Genomic DNA, 15,199 nt, shown 5'->3' with positions numbered 1-15,199 from the left:
GTGGGCCGCATGCGGCCCACAGGCCTGGTTTAATTGAATGATCTTAGTCAGTAAGGCAATCCGAAGGATGTCGGTAGAACACAAGATTAAAGGGAACAGAAATCAAGGAAAATAATGTAATAAATATAATAATTTATGGGCAATTAAAGTCAGGCATGCTGTTCCATGCGTTCTTCAGACACTACCTCCCACTCTGACCCCGACTCAAACATCGATGGACCGCTGAAATTCCACAACATACTTAACTTGTATATTCATGTAAATACAGTGCAATGATTAGAGACAATTGCTTTTTGTGTTTTTATTTTATTGTTGTGTCTTTAAAATAAGAAAATACCCTAAGTAACATGTTACATGTGTGATGCACGAATGTTTGGTAGACATTTGTAGCACTGTACACCAATTAACCATACAGTACCAGCTTACGAACAATTCATGACATGAACGGCCGTTCAGAGCATAACTAGTTTGTAAGTTGAGGAGTTACTGTATAAACCAGAGGTCGGCAACCTTTAGCATTAAAAGAGCCAATGTTCCCAAGTTTATTTAAATTAAGACCTATTCGGAGCCATAACATGTAACTGTCGAGTTGGCCACTAAAACAAAAGGTAATTATAGCCTACACTTCATGCAGAATTTCTTAAAATTTTTGCTTTGTACATGCGAATATTCTGTAATTTCAACAAACAAAACCCGACTATTAAACACAACACTTTCAAATAATCATTTATTCCACCCAGCTAATGCGACATTTGCAATTATTATCATATTTGTCAAATTTGCAAAAGTTACTGATAAATAACTAATGGCGATTTACATATTTAACAAAGAGTATCTGACACTTTTAAACTGTTTACAAAATGCTACAGGCTACTACACACTGCATCGTGACACTGCCAGGTATAAGATAATGCTAACATTAATTGTGCGGTAAACACTTAACAATATGCTCTTTATCGTTTCATAGAGGGGGGCGGGCAAATCAGAATCTGTCCGCATACATGCATTGTAAGCCGTGATGAGCCGCCATTATTCCAAACAGTCCTGAAGGGTTTTTTCCTTAGCAAGATAAAAGCATTAAATCTTAATGAAAAAACATACAAAACGGATTTGTAAGTCATAATTTTCAACAAAACTAGTTTAAACTATAGAGTCGTTATTAATTTACAACAAATTTTTTTGTATTGCCCAAGCTCGCAGTGTTTAAAGTCACGGGAGCCAGAGCAGAGGGCTGAAAGAGCCGCATGCGGCTCCGGAGCCGCAGGTTGCCGACCTCTGGTATAAACCAAGCCGATATTGTATATAAAATTATCTTAATATAATGAATAGTTTCTGTGGACTTCCAAGAACCACCAGGGTACATTTTGTAGCTATGTTAAAGTTTCAGAATAAATTTTAGATGTTAGATTACCACTGAAAAAATTTCTTTTACATTCCAACTCTTTCACCAATTAATGTGTTTTTCTTTTTACAGCTTTGATTACGGCACCAATCTTTTGCATTATTAATGCCAATTATTTTTTATAACTATAATGTAGCTGTACTATGAATATTTTCATCCATAGTATACTCAACCTTGCAATATGTTGCTTTACTCTCCTTGGTGCTGTGAATGGTGGTTTAATTAGTCAAAACATTTATAGTTGTAATGGAGGCTGCATGCATGTTCTCAGAGGAAAGCAACAAAATACTTCACAAGCAAATATAACACCAAAAACATGTAATGTTGAAAATCTTGAACACACTCCGTTCCCGCAAGATGATGAAAGCACTGCTCCACCACCAAATTGGATGAATGCTTCATGGTATGTCTATCAAAGACCAGATAATGAATCGTCTATTGCACTCAACCTCACATGGAATCAAACTGGCAGTGGCTTTCAATCTTACGTTAAAGGCTATTTCTTGATTGTCAAAAGCACTACTTCAGACGCCAAGACTCAATTTTTCAGAAAGTTTTCTTTTAATGGGCAGTTGAATGCAACTAAAGTCATTTTTAATTATCAGTGTTTCGGAACTGGCAAAGAAGAAATAAAGCCCGAGAGAAATTACATCTTGTTATTAATGGCATTTCCATTGCACCATAAAAATAGTGAAGTTCAAGATGTCCCAACGTTTATTTCTATCCCAAGTTGCAGTGACAGGCGCATTTCTATGACATACCATTGTGTGTATGAATACGATGATGATGACTTCTTAACAGATTATGACTACGACTACAGTCATGAAGAAAACCATGCTGAAGATGAACACAGGTTCAGTGATGTTGAGAAATCTGACTCTTCAGATGATAAACCTAGTTATCAGATGAATGTTACAATAATTGTTGTTGTGTTCGTTGTCTGTGCTATGATTGGTATATTTGCCATATTTTGCTATTACAAACATGTGAAAGTTAGGACTGAATACAAAAATAAGTCTGTGCTGATGCTGATATTTCAATCTGAAGGTGATCAAATGCAATTTGATCTTTCATCTCGAATTGCGACTTTAATGAAAAATCATGGATGCATTGACGTTTCATTCAACTTATGGGATAAATATACAATGAGCGATACAATTGACTGGTTTGACAAAAGAAAACATTGTGATCACATTGTGCTAATTTGTACAACTTCAGGAAAGAAAAGCTGGGATTTGTCTCCGCATAGTGCTGAAATAGATCCTTTCATTCTTGGCTTGAGGGAATTCAAAAAAGATATGGAAAGAACTTTTCTCTGGCAGCGACACAAATGTCGTTTTTCTTGCCTTTATTTTGATCAGGATGCTGATGTCTTGCCAAATGTTATTAAACAGCATAAAAGTAGCATACAATGCTATAGCTGTATACAAGACTTTGATAAGTTATTTCATAAACTTACAGGTAAATATGCAAGCCTTATTCCCAGTGATCAATTGCATTACCTACAAGTTGCTTTGAACCATTCAGAAAATGAGAACGTCTTGGCAGAAACAACATCATTATGTCCTGGTGATAACAGTGTTGATGGAAGGGTGGTTGTTGGTAATGGCCATGTTCATTTTGCATTACCATCCAGTAACAGCAACATTTTGAGTGTTGTAAACAGCTCTCAATGTGAAACCTGCGTTACTACAACAACACCACTTTCTAACGTGCCTGATTCTGACTGTGGCTTATAATAGAATTTCGTTGCGTACTACATGTCATTTTTGTTTTTACAACATTATTGCAATTAATTTTCACATGGAAATATATATTAGAGGAAAACTGATTTAGAAATAGTGTGCAGAGTAATCCCAATTCATGCCTTTCATCTCAGATGATTTAGATTCACAAAATATTTGCCTACAGAACACGTCAGATATTCCTTGATTTTAGTAACTCAGATGGATCCCGTTTTATGATAATTGATGTTATGTGATATTAGCTATGTAATCAATAATAGTTCCTTTTAACCCTAATACTATGCTCACTGTGTTAATCATATATTTTACACCTCCTTCAAATTTTTGAACTGTAAACTTAATGATGTTAGTGTATAGTTTTAATTTCGTTTTTTTAGCTACTTTGCTCTTAAGTTTATATATCAACATGTGTCTTGGTTTTCATTGCTTATACTTGAAAAATGTTAGCAATTAGCATGTAAAGTTCTTGCCTTATAACTTTCAAGTTTTTATCATTAATGTTTACTTTTCGTTTCAAGTAATTTTTAAGGCCTAAGATTCCAATCGTTGTAAACGAATTTACAAGCCATAGACAAAGGGAATCTTTTGTTAAGCATCCCGAATTAAAAGTGAAATGCCGTCTGTAAATCTGTGTATTGCATTTACTTTTTAAGGTAACAACAGGTCGATACTTGTCACAATTAAAAGTCAATACTCGTCAAAGAAAGTGTTAGGGCGTGCTACAATCAGAGCGAGTTATGGCTAGGCGCAAGAGTTTGTTTAATAAACCCGAACATTGTACTTCTCCATTGCAAAGCGTGTTTGCTTATGTCGCGGAAGTAGTGGAAACAGGCAGTTCTTTGACTTGAGTAACGACAAGCTAAAGCTTTCACTATTGTTAGGTGGAACCTGATATTTGATTGGCTAAGAGTCATGTGACAAACAAAAAGCCGTGCTATGAATAGTAATATTGCACCAACCTGTTGTCGGCTCAATTGTGTTTATTCCGTGACGGTTTCCTAATAAATTTGGGCATTTTTGTCATTGTATGATGTTATACATATTTCAACGTTCCCAGGAGTATTGCGCCAGGATTATTTCGTCTCTAGCGCAAAGAAAGGCGCTAGTATAGTTTTTGAACTTATTCAGCGTGATTACATTGCTAACTGTTGATCTGCTCGTACAAAAACCAGTTGTGTCGCCTATCTGTCTATCATCCTTATGATATAAAATACCCGCTCTGCGGTGTACAACACGAATTTCGTTCATACCCAAAGATTTTGTTATGTTACACTTACATTATTATTATTATCACTACTAGCGATTCTTGTTGATATACATTGTACAATGCATTCTTGTGATACATAATGTGTTTTTTATGCATTTGATGCTGTCGTTTTCAGATTGGGACTATTAATTTTTTGTATGAGTCGCGTCAAAAAGTGTTTTAAACTGAGTGGTATGGATATTTTTTCGCATACAGTATATAGAGTGCGATTAAAACATGTTTTGTACTGTAACTCAACCCATGCATACATTTCGAGTGGTATACCATGATTAAACTTTGCCGTACTTCAAGTGCTGTGTTTACAAATACAAATTATGTCAAAATGGCTTACGAGTAAAGCATTTATGATTTAAAACACTGTAATTATAACCCGTTGACTTATTGCAAATTATATTATAAAATAATTAAAATTGCCTAAATCAGGGCCTTTTCTAGTTGTTGACGATGCGATATGCAGTATATGAGTATATGATAGCATACGTAACGTAATAACTGCAGAGATGGTATACGAACCTGTCAACTATTACGATATGATTTAGATATACATATATCACCTCAGGTCATTGATTAATATAATTTTGTGTGAATGAAAGGTAAATTTTTGATACCATTTTAACTCGTAAACTTCTCGTACCGCCAGGAAAAACAACTTCTGAACTAACCCAAACGAAATCATAGATCATACATTCCACGTAAATAATAAAATGTAGGTAATTGTGGTGGCGAAATCTTTGTTACGCTGGGCATACGACATACATACTTGTATTGATTGCATTGATTATATTCTAGTAATCTAGTTATTCACAATTAGGTTTTTGACAATAGCAGTTTTAACTAACTACTCGTTGAAATTTACTTGTGACGTCACCAATTGTAGCCTGCTGTTTATGAGCAGCACCCTACAATTGGTGACGTCATGTGGTTGCTGATCGGGATAGCACCCAGCTATTGGTGACGTCACGTAGCTGCTGATTGGTAATTTGAGATTGAGAGACAAGGTCGTACCCGTAATGTATTGTGTTGTTTATTTTTTGTCATTGTCCGTGGGGGAACCGTTGAGATATTATAAAACTCATGAGTGCTTATTCATAGGAGAACATGTTTAGGTATTTTTGCAAAATAGCTTCATCAATTTTAACACATTTGTATAGTATAAGCTAACCACGTAACTGTCGACCCACTTTGAATCTTTTTTAAATTGCAAACTTTCTGGACGTCGGCTTGTAAACTTCCGCTTAGGTGTTTGAATATGAATTCATTTATACAGTTAAGGAAAAGTATCAAAAAAAGTTGCTTAGTTTTTTTGTTGCAGTGCTTTGAATCCTACGCATTGGTTTTGTTCAACGTGAGGTCACGTTTCGTGGTCAACGTAGCAAGTGGCTTAAATTGCTTAAAATTTGCGTGGTATCTGCGGTGCGTTAAACATATAAATTTACCTTGCAAGGAGTTGCTTTACAAGCAAAGTTTAAAAACAGACTTGTAATAAGTTACCTAATTATGAACTGAATTACTTCAATTACACGCGCCGCAGATACCAGGCAATCTCTTACGACTTACGCATTTCACGTCGCATATTTTGCTGACCATGTGTCTAGATCAGTGGTTCTCAAACCGTAGTACGCGTACCACTAGTGGTACGCGAGAGCTTTTTAAGTGGTACCGCGTACCGCTGAACATGATTTTCGATGTGCTGTGAGTAATGTGTTGCCCCGGATAGACAAGCTTGTGCAGAAGAAACAGTTACTTCTATCAAATTAAATTGTGTTTTCTTGCTATTCATTGGTGTTATGGTATAGTAATAACGGTAATAACTAATAAATACCGGTACATTTGAGTAAAATAAGTCATTCAGGAGCCAGGTGGTACGCAGTGTAGCAAAAAAAACGAATGAGTGGTACGCGATCGCAAAAAGTTTGAGAAACACTGGTCTAGATTCTAGAATCTAGATCCTAGAATCTAGATGTCATATCGTAAAGTCCAAGGATTCAAACCGCTGTAAAATAAGAATTAGCCAACATATTTTCAATATGTTTTCTTTATCGTGTAAAGAAATTGATATGCTATTTACCTGAGTAAAATCGTTACAATACACTGCCTAAAACGATTGCATTTTAAAAAAGAATCAAAGTGGGTCGACAGTTTCTATTGTTAAGCATTGGTGGTCGCAAAAAGTTTGCCACCCAGACAATAACTCGGAAACGGCCTATAAATGGAATCATACAGGTTGGCGGTCTCTTAGTTGTCTAAGTTCACCAGATGAAGCAAACTTGTGTAGAGGAATTAAAATTAAAAGTTAACCTATATCTAGACTTACCATACGTCCCGTTTTAGCCGGGACAGTCCCCCTTTTTAAAGTCTTGTCCCGGCGTCCCGATCGGTCGGCCAAACGTCCCGGTTTGGCATTCAGTCAGCCAGCATAGGCATACCGCATAGAAGCCATGCACGAACATTAGCATGTTCTTATTATTGTTTTTGCTGTGTAGCGTACCGGTACTTCTTGAAGAAGAATTCGAGATCTTGTTTGTTATTTATTTCATTGTATTCGATAAAAATGTTATTGTGACGTCATTGTTAGCGGATAATTGGTACGGTAATTTTCTGGTGAAATAGAGGCAGACATCTTTGTATCGTTAACGTCAATTCCTTCCTATTTTTCGAATTGAAACCGATATTTAGAGAACAAGCACTTGAACTTTCGATGGCAATAAGGTCAATGAAGACAGCTAGGGTGGGTTTAAATGTAGGCCTACGTAATAATTCCGAAAAATGTCAAGTTAAAAAATCACAGCTAAGGGGTTTAGGTTGTTTGAAAGCGTCTCGCTTTGAAGCCACAAAATTATGGTAAGCCTACCTATATCTTGTTTTTTTTTGCTAGGGTCAGTGGTGTCGGAAGAGGGTCAGTGGTCTTTATAACCACGGGGCACATGAGGGCATTTTGTGTAGTTTATGACTTAAAAAATAACACTAAAACATATTCTTGGTAAATTTGCTACAATAAGATTACAGCGTAATCATAAAATATAGGCCTAAATGAAAGTTTTCACATCACTCGGTTTTGTAACTTGGAACTTCGTGTGGAATTTCTGCCCATACGTTATTTCTGCCTTTAAAAAATATTGGTTTGTCTAGGGCTCTAGGCCTATCTATTTCGCTATAAATGTATTTGTTATGACGCAAGAATCCCTTAAAATGAAGACGCAATGTAGTAAAAAAGGTTCGAATTCTATACTAATTTCGAACCACAGGAATCCCAGTCGGCGCAATTTGCAAAATATTAACATTCAAAAAGTGCATTTTTTTGGATTTTGCCCCCCCCCCCTTGCCAAAAATAATTCCGGTGCCCCTGACTAGGGTGAATTTATATACGGACTAACTAATGATTATATTAGGTTAACACGGTTTAGGCACGATCAATTTTGGGATCTTGATAGTAATCTATGGTTACCTTGTCGTTATGAAACTCTTTTTTGTGATTATGACCAGAAAGTCGAACCGCCATGGAAAACGGTTTAACTCCGGTTCAGGTTTTACAAAATTTTATCTTACCGGTTCTACTCCGGTTCAAGTTTGAATCCTGTGCTCACATTCATTCTGTTCCGAGTTTAGGTTCAGCAAGCTCTCTAATATACGATTTACAACTGAGAAAAGTTCGACTCTGGTTTGGGTTTTTTCTCTGGATCTGGTTCCGGTTCGGTTTTCAAAAAACATCCATTCAAAACGGTTTAAAGGTTTCCGTTTCAACACCATGATTATGACATTCTGTAAACAATTGATTATGTGACTTCATACATTGTTTTTTTCAAGCATATTATTTCTATATTGTAATTTAACTTAAGGTTAATGGTTAATTATAGGATAAAACCATGATAAAACTGTACAACTGACGGCCATATATATGACGTCACTATATCATTATAAATCATCATGCAAGTTCTCCATAAAGATTTTGGTTTGTAAAAGCTGTTGTTGTCAACGTGGACATGGATGGTTAAAATAATCAGCCAAAAGAAATTTATCTTATTATGTACTGTATTAACTTTTCATAAATACGTTAAGTGGCTTCTGCTATATTTATTGAAAATATTCACAGTGCAGTAGAATTTCTACATGAAAACGTAAACAAATGTTACATCAATATTGTTAGATATTTTGGGTCTAGTGTATACAAGTGCACAACCAGATGAAGTCGCCGCAATTTGAGTAGCTGGGGTCTAACATCATCATCATCATTAGGTCCTTGTGTATTCTTTTTGAACATTAAAAACAGCAAAAGATTTCAGTGCTATTCGATCCAATTGAACATCTTTCGCTTTTCGGTAAGTGGTGTTGAGCTCCTGTAAATCGTTACGGAAAGTAGCCTGCCAGGTTTTCTTTGGTCTTCCTCATTTACGTTTTCCGCCTGATGGGGCCCAGTCTAGTGCAGTTTTTGGGTACTGGTAGTCTGGCATTCTGAACACATGTCCCACAAAGCGCATTCTGCGCTCAGTTATTATGTTGTTCCAGGTCAATAGACCACTTTTGCTCAGAATTTCATCATTTGTAATGTGCTCTCGATAGCTGACACCAAGAAGCCTCCGTAGGCAACGCTGATGGAATACGTTCAGTCGTTTGGTTATTGTCCATGTTTCCCTAGCATATGTTAAGATTGATAGAACTAATGAGTTGTACAGATGTAGTTTCAGTTTTGGCTTTATAACAATGTTAGTCCAGATATAATTCATTTTCTGTAAGACTGATGAAGCTTTCCCAATGCTGCATCTGACATCCGGTTCTGTGGCTTCAATTTTTTTTAAATATGCTGCCAAGGTATGTAAAGGGTCAACCTCTTTGGTAGGTTGTTGACTGGTTAATATGTTACCATCCTGTAGTTTGCCAATTTTCATAATTTTTGGTTTGCTTCCATTTATTCTTAGTCCAATTTTGGCAGCAGTATCCTGTAATGCATGTTTTGTAAATCATTTTTAGTCTCCCCAAGTAGTGCTATATCATCAGCAAAATCCAGATCTGTGATTCGACTATGTGTATGTGTGTATGCCAAAGTTGACATTATTCATCGCCTTACGTATTATGAAGTTTACTGGTAGTAAGAACAGAAGTGGTGAGAGTATACATCCTTGACGAACACCTGTGTTGACATAAAAAAATCCTTTGTTCCTGTTTCAGTATGAATACAGCATCTTGAATTTTGGTAAATATTTTTAAAGTATAGTAGTATACAAAGGCATCCTGTGGTTTTGTACTTATATACTATACCTCAATTTTCAACGGAAAGAGTAGCATAGTGGAAAGTGTGCCAGCTGCACGCACAACTCAGGAGCACACCCGAGAATTGTTCAGCTGAAAGCCTGAAATGGCTGAATGGTAACGGTATAATTTCTGCACACCAGAAGAAAAGTTACCTCTCTAAAAAAGGAGTCACTACTTTTTTTCAGTTTTTTAGTATAAAAGGCCACACATTGTTTAATTTAAATATGCAGGCCATGAGTTGCGCTATCCACTGGCTGCTTCCTCGCACACTGGAATTTTGCTTCGGTACCTCCGAGATCTCGGTGAAAACTGCCTAAAATCTTCAATTATGCACTAAAATTATTCAGTGATATCAGTATATTCGTCTGCATGAATTTTGTGGTCATTAACTGCTTAGTAAGCAGACTAAAGAGTAACAGGCTAGGCTGCATTTCTGTTCAATGAAATATTACTCAATGATTACAGTGAATTCAACATCGTTTATAATCTGTTTTGTTCTGCTGATGTACAGTAAACAATTTGTTACTTAAATACACTATCTGCTCAAGGCTGGTTAATGTGGTTTTAAATTTGAAACGTTCATTGTTTTTTTAGCTCAGTGGTGTTAAGTTTTTAAGAAGATGCTATATACGAGGCAAACATAACAAGCAGTGACATGATATGACAGCCGGTACAGTATTTTATGACTTATTTGCTGTCCAAAATGCATTATTCGTGGCTTTTTTCACCAACCGCCATGGCGAACTGGATATCACCTAAGCTATTATAGCACCGCACGGAAATAATTTTAATATTTGGTAATCTTGTTATGCCAATTAAAATGCACCACATAGTGTAATAGTACTAACTGTACTGCATATACAGATACAGTGCACAGTAATTTGTTGGGAAAAAGTGTTGATGTAATGCAATTACTTGAAACATCACCATAAAAAGAAGTAGGATGGTAATGATCAATTTAGGTGGAGCTATTGCCCATACTAAAAAGTATGGTATCTGTAGTTTTCAATCAGAAATCTTACAGTTTACAAAGACTATAATTTTGTCATGGGGAGTTTGCATTTTGGCTGGTTTCTAGTTAAGAATCACTTGCAGAAAACTACAAACAGTAGCGAGCCGCAAAATCACTAATGTCAATACAAATCTGGTAAACAATGCATCGATAATGATGGATAATACTATTCAACTAGAAGAGCCACAAAAAACATGTCAGCGAGCCACAAAACATGTCAGCCCACCTTCGTCATATACAATGCGATGTTAGATGTTTAGATAATAATTGGGACCTTATGCCTGTATCCTTGATTCAATGTATTTGTATAGCCATTTGGAAAAGCAGGGCAAGTGTACAATTATAAGCCCATATGAAGGCCTGAATGGAAAAGATTAAAATATTATGACATTACAGTCTTTTAGTACTACAGTACTTGATATGAGCGTTCATGGTATGACCCAGAAAGATTGTGCATGCACGAATCACAATTTCTCAATAAAAATTGCTCTTCTGTGTTACTTGATCTAATATACTTTCAGATCCAGACATTTAGAGAGAGAATTTATAATAATGCTGAATTTAGCTTATGCACCTAGAATAATATTTCTTTTTCACAAGGATTGTGCATTTAGTTAACTGGACTTATACTGCCGACAATGTCGTTTAAAGTTTATGGATATATAACTGTAACAACTGTGCTTTTTCAAGTTATTTATAATGCGCAATCAACTGCTTTTATTGATGAAATATTCCACATTCCTCAAGCTAAGAAATATTGTTCTGGACAATTTAATGAGGTAAGTTAATTTCATTTGTGAAATAAGTATACCCCACTTAAACATTTTGTAAAAGTTGTATTGGTATGCTTATGCCCAATGGCTGCTTTGTTTTGAATAACTATAGTATGAATTCTTTTAACATATTGTTTCATTGATGTATATTGTTTGTTTCTGAATTTTCTTTTACAGTGGGATCCAAAAATAACCACGCTACCTGCCATGTATATTTTATCAATGCTCGTATTGACACCTTTAACAGGGATCAAGGGATCTAGTGCATGTACAGTCTGGGCTTTGCGGTACATGAATGTCCTGTATAATGCTGGAACTGTTGTGCTAGCATACTACATCATAAAGAAACTGAATGAAAATGTCAAGTCATCAAATGCTGGTACAGAGGTCGGTATCGCATATGATTGTTTGCCCGAATACACACTTGATATGTAAAATGGCATTTTAAGTTTTTTAGTGATTTCAGCACTAATACCTTAGTTCAGCGGTTGCCAAACTAGAAGTTACAAGACCTTGGCAAGGGCGCCATGAAAATTGTTGTCTACTTGCATATATAAAAACATAAATAATTGGTTACATTTACAAGGTTAATTTTTTCTCAAATATGCACTTCACAGTTCACACTGTATGAATCATGGTTTGTAAGAAAGCCGATGGTCTGTAAAAAACAACTAAAGATCATATTGACCAGATGTTATTATGCTTATTTCATAACAAATGTCATAATAACCTTCACGGAAGAAATTTTGCATTAATTGGTTCGCTACATGTATACGGTAAAGCAATAGGTCTCTGATAATGTAGTAATAAAAAGATTTGTTACTGGTAATTAGCCTCAGCAGAAGCAGGCAGTAAACTCTGTTATTTGTTCTATTGTGTATTGAACAAGATCTATTACAGTTGCACGTTAATTTGAACTACCAGTAAATTTGGGGTTTGCTTTGACATCATGGCTATTCATTAGCTTTTAAAGGGTGCCGAGAAAAAGAAAAGTTTGAGAACCGCTGGCTTAGTTGTATGTTACATACTTTATTACTCAAACATGCACATTACTTGTTGTCTTAATTTGCTTGTAAATTCATGTTAATATAATTAACACACATGCACCTAAAATATCTGATATTCTTGAAATAAGTTTTATATATGATTGGTGAATTGGTTCAACACGCAAATTAACATTAAAAAGAATAAAAAAACAGTTAGTGTTCAGTAATTTGTTCTTCACCAGTTAAACATTACTTTTTATGTATTTAGGATGAAGAATCCAACAAGAAGCATCATTTCACCTCACTAACAGTTGGCTTTTTTCCTCTTCTTTACTTTTTGTCCTTCCTTTATTACACAGAACCAGGATCAACTTTATTAGTACTTGCTGCCTACTTGGCCTGTCTTCATGGTAACCACAAACTAGCTGCCGGACTGGGCTTTTTAGCCATCCTTTTTCGACAGAATAATATTGTGTGGGTTGTGTTCATGGGTGGTGCAGTTGCAGCTGATCACTTAGAAACAATCAAAGATATTGAAAGAATTTCAACTTCCCCAGAATTAAAAGACAAATTAGCAAGGTGGGTTGTACTATTATGGTTTGAATATTTTATTTCATAATAGTATTTATGGTGTTATTTTATTGACAAGATGGTCTTGATACCGTTGTTATAGAGATAGAAATAAAAAGTTATGAAATTCTTTTCATAAGCCTTTAAATGTACAAGGTCGACTCGGTTTTTAATGAATTTTTTGTTTATAGATTTCTTGCTAAACTTGCTGCTGCTCTGTTGAAATATCTTCTGGTCATAGATCACCTCCGTGCTGTGGCAATCTTGATATGGCCATACCTTTCAGTAATTTGTGTCTTTTGTCTTTTTGCATACCTCAATAACGGCATAGTTGTTGGTGATCGTAGCAGCCATGTAGCTATATTTCATCCTGCGCAGTTGCTCTACTTTCTCGGCTTTAGTTTATTTTTTGGGTCTCCTGTTTTAATTTCTCTCGATAAATTCAAACGTTTTGTGCACACCTTTAGAAAATACCCCATTCATTTCGGGGCTTCGGCCATGCTCTGTCTCTACGTATTACTTGCATATACTCATATACACCCTTATCTGCTTGCTGATAACCGACATTATGCTTTCTATGTATGGAAGTATTTCTTAGGGCGTCGTTTTCTGCGCTTCTGTTTCATCCCTATTTATATATACGCTGCGTGGAGCATGAATGATAGTTTGAAATTAAGCGAACGCTGCACGGTTTTATGGAAAATAGTTTTTGTTGTTTGTGTTTCGGCAGTGCTGGTTCCACAGAAACTTCTAGAGTTTCGGTACTTTATTTTACCTTACCTTCTTTTTCGCCTGCATATCAAAAATCAGAGTGTTATGGTGCTGATTTTGGAAGTGACATTGCAGGTTGTTCTAAATATAGCAACAATTTCCATTTTTTTGAACAAGACTTTTAGTTGGTCCGATCTTGACGAACCTCAAAGAATCATGTGGTAAATTGCATGGAACAAGGACCTTCTGTGAACAATTATTTCTTTTTGATTGAGTATTGCCAGTGTAGATCATATCACACCTTTTTCAATGCATTGTGGTTAGCTTTGTATGGCCAGTGATGGTCATATTAATTTAGCGTAGGCTGTTAATCTTTGATCCACATTTTTATTCAGTGTGAATTTTTGATTCTATTTTGTTTTTAACTTACCAAGAATCAACTCCACAGACATAAGATAATTTGTATCATATATGTTTGTTTGTTATATTTGTCCTCTTTGGTGATAACTACAAATATTCGAGCCAAACAAACAATGGTATAAACATATGAAAGGCCTGGCTGGAAAGGAGTTATGAGTCATGTCATAACAATCTTTCTATACTCGATCATGAAATGGGCAAGCAGTTTTTACTGGACTCAAATATTTCAAGGATTGTTTTTGTTTAAATTTTTATTTGTGGAACGCAATATGCACCCATTGTTTTTTATGGCTTCAATGCGTTGCATACCTAATAGCCATATCCTGGACTGTGTAGAAAAGTTGTGCAATACGACTAAATTAAATACTAACTTACACAAGCAGTGAGCACAAATCATAATATATTACCACGACTACTCTTATAGTACATTTAGTTTAATTGGTGTATCTTTCTGTAGTAGGATTATTATATCGAAGTTAATGTACAGTAAATCGTTTTACATACACACAAAATTACCGCAATCACTATGAACTGTTATTAAAGCGATTAGGAATTGGTTTAGCCCTTCTTTTAGGCGGATTAATAGTGTAATTTTTACTTTTTATCGTGGGAATCGTCAGTTGAAAAAAATAAAAATTATTATAAACAAGTTGGAGGTAATTTACTACTCTTAATTTTTGCTTGCTTGAATGGTGAGTATCCTATTTTTGCTCGCCTATTTTCTCCCACATAAAACACGTCACCTGTAAATTCATTCGATTCTATATTTCCTGCACATTTTTTCTATGTTTTTAACGTTTTTGTTTTGACCTATGTATGGGTGTATGCTCTGACGTTTGCTTTGAAGAGTACTCGTCTTGAAAATTTTTGGTATAGTTTTGTGTGCTGTTATTGTTATTTCATTGCATTCTACGCGCTCTTTCTGTATGGCAGTAATAAATATATCTGTTATTCGGTGGTGCCCGAAATCCAGTTGATAAACCGGATCACGTGATGCGTATAGCTGTCCCCTTCAGTCGACTGCAGGCGGACGTCATCAATTTAAGGTCATCGTCATCACCTTTCA

At 35.6% G+C, this 15,199-nt stretch overlaps 2 protein-coding genes across 2 annotated transcripts; both read left to right on the top strand.

Annotated features, from left to right (window-relative positions):
- Window positions 1-1,454: 1,454 nt before the first annotated feature.
- On the top strand, window positions 1,455-4,740 carry LOC143461274 (uncharacterized). Its single transcript, XM_076959131.1, has one exon. It carries the CDS (start codon window positions 1,546-1,548, stop codon window positions 3,139-3,141), a length of 1,596 nt encoding a protein of 531 aa, XP_076815246.1. The 5' UTR covers window positions 1,455-1,545; the 3' UTR covers window positions 3,142-4,740.
- Window positions 4,741-7,082: 2,342 nt separating this feature from the next.
- On the top strand, window positions 7,083-15,084 carry LOC143461275 (dol-P-Glc:Glc(2)Man(9)GlcNAc(2)-PP-Dol alpha-1,2-glucosyltransferase-like). Its single transcript, XM_076959132.1, has 4 exons — window positions 7,083-11,452; window positions 11,624-11,833; window positions 12,701-13,011; window positions 13,194-15,084. The coding sequence occupies exons 1-4, from the start codon at window positions 11,312-11,314 to the stop codon at window positions 13,936-13,938; spliced, it is 1,407 nt and encodes a 468-aa protein (XP_076815247.1). The 5' UTR covers window positions 7,083-11,311; the 3' UTR covers window positions 13,939-15,084.
- The last annotated feature ends 115 nt before the right edge of the window (window positions 15,085-15,199 follow it).

The sequence above is a fragment of the Clavelina lepadiformis genome, chromosome 5, assembly GCF_947623445.1.
Source record: "Clavelina lepadiformis chromosome 5, kaClaLepa1.1, whole genome shotgun sequence".
NCBI classification, from domain to species: Eukaryota; Metazoa; Chordata; class Ascidiacea; order Aplousobranchia; family Clavelinidae; genus Clavelina; species Clavelina lepadiformis.
This window is presented reverse-complemented; position numbering and strand designations above follow the sequence as displayed.

Bases quoted from the DNA above. Each gene is read 5' to 3' on its own strand.
- LOC143461274 (XM_076959131.1), top strand. From the start codon at position 1,546: ATGAATATTTTCATCCATAGTATACTCAACCTTGCAATATGTTGCTTT.
- LOC143461275 (XM_076959132.1), top strand. From the start codon at position 11,312: ATGTCGTTTAAAGTTTATGGATATATAACTGTAACAACTGTGCTTTTT. The intron at 11,453-11,623 runs GTAAGTTAATTT...TTTCTTTTACAG, and splicing joins GTTCTGGACAATTTAATGAG to TGGGATCCAAAAATAACCAC. The intron at 11,834-12,700 runs GTCGGTATCGCA...TTATGTATTTAG, and splicing joins CATCAAATGCTGGTACAGAG to GATGAAGAATCCAACAAGAA.